At 56.3% G+C, this 1,486-nt stretch overlaps 1 protein-coding gene across 1 annotated transcript; it reads left to right on the top strand.

Moving 5' to 3' along the window:
- Positions 1 to 489: 489 nt before the first annotated feature.
- Positions 490 to 1,379, top strand: H310_15271 (hypothetical protein; the record flags this gene model as incomplete). The annotated part of the gene is made up of 3 exons (XM_008883258.1): positions 490 to 633; positions 746 to 867; positions 908 to 1,379. The coding sequence occupies 3 exons, from the start codon at positions 490 to 492 to the stop codon at positions 1,377 to 1,379; spliced, it is 738 nt and encodes a 245-aa protein (XP_008881480.1).
- Between the last annotated feature and the right edge of the window lie 107 nt (positions 1,380 to 1,486).

Genomic DNA, 1,486 nt, shown 5'->3' on the forward strand with positions numbered 1-1,486 from the left:
TGCCAGCCATTGGATGTTGGCGTGATATGTCCATTCAAGAAGCTACTTCGTACTCTTTGGTTCGAGGAAACGCCGGTACAGTAACTACAGCTTCGGAGAAACGATTGGCCATGATCAAGTGCTCAATTTCGGCATGGGACAGAATTTCGCCGGAAGCCATCAAGAGTGCATTCAAGAAGGCAATTCCAAAACCCGAAATTGTCGTGGTGTTAAGTCGATAAGGAATGCATTTGTGGTTAGGTCAGGCCTCATTAAAGGTGGAAATCTATAAATAGTTTTCATTTTTAAGGTCCGAAATGTTCCCATTTTTAAGGAATTTTCGCAACCCGGTCTCTCTCCGTCTTATTTAAGGCACATGTGACCGAGCAGAGACAGTCGTTGCTTCATCCGGACTCCATACGAACCTCTACCGACTTCCACGGGCCAACCCATTGGTGCTGGAGCAAGCGGACGTCGAAGCCACCCGATCACTTCAACTGACACGGCATCATGGGCCCGAAGGAGGCTCGTATGGTCTACGACCAGTCGTGGTCGTTGGAATACGCCATGGAGGTCACCGAAAGAAGCTCGGGCGGCGCCGTCACCTCCACGATCTGCCTGTTCTGCAAGTTCCACGGCCGCCAACTCGACATGGTGGGCCGCCAGCGCGCTGCCAGGAAGGGGCCGCAATACCCCACCTCGTGGCGCACAGATCTCTTCCTGAAACATCTCACCAGTCAGCACGCTGACTTGTGGGATGAGCCAGATCGTGGACTTCTTTGCCGAGCGAGTAGCGCAAGTGGCTGGCGGCCATCCTCTCGTCCTCAACCAGCTTTGGTGGAAGTTCACGTACGCGATCGCGCCCGCCATCAATTGCATCAACATCACGTTCGCCCAGCTGCAGTGCAAGTCCATCGTGATCTGCCAGCATCGCACGATCGTCAGCGAGCTCGTTGCCGATGTGTTGGCAACGAGCTCGCTACGTCGACGTCGCCGTCGTGGACCTCAACGACTTGGACGAGTCGGACTGCCTGCTCATGGACGAGCGCTTCATCCTCAACGAGTCGTTGAGAGGTCACGTTGAAGATCAGGGATCTCGGGCCATGTCGCACCTCGGCAAGCTCGACGACATGAAGAAGGTCATTGCCGAGCTCGGCAAGTTCGTCCTGCAGACGACCATGGGCCTGGTCGCCATGCAGGCGGAGCGCACGGCGGAAAATGAGGCTGGAGAAAACGCGCCGCACGTCATGCCGGCCGAGCTCGTCAAGGTGCGCCCTGCCTCGTTCGTCGAGGAGATCATCGGCCGACATATGAACCGCCTGAATATGTTCTGGACGGCCGACGACATCTACTCGATCGAGGAGGAGCATCGCGTCCTCATCGCCGCCTACCGCAACTAGCGGAACCTCCAGTCGAGCATTGACGGGAATGATCACACGACCGAGTTCAACGACGCCTAGGACCAGATCTGCGCCGGTGGACGGTTCGAGCTTCTGCGTCGGTTCTG

Source organism: Aphanomyces invadans (assembly GCF_000520115.1).
Source record: "Aphanomyces invadans strain NJM9701 unplaced genomic scaffold supercont1.280, whole genome shotgun sequence".
Lineage (NCBI taxonomy): Eukaryota > Oomycota > Saprolegniomycetes > Saprolegniales > Verrucalvaceae > Aphanomyces > Aphanomyces invadans.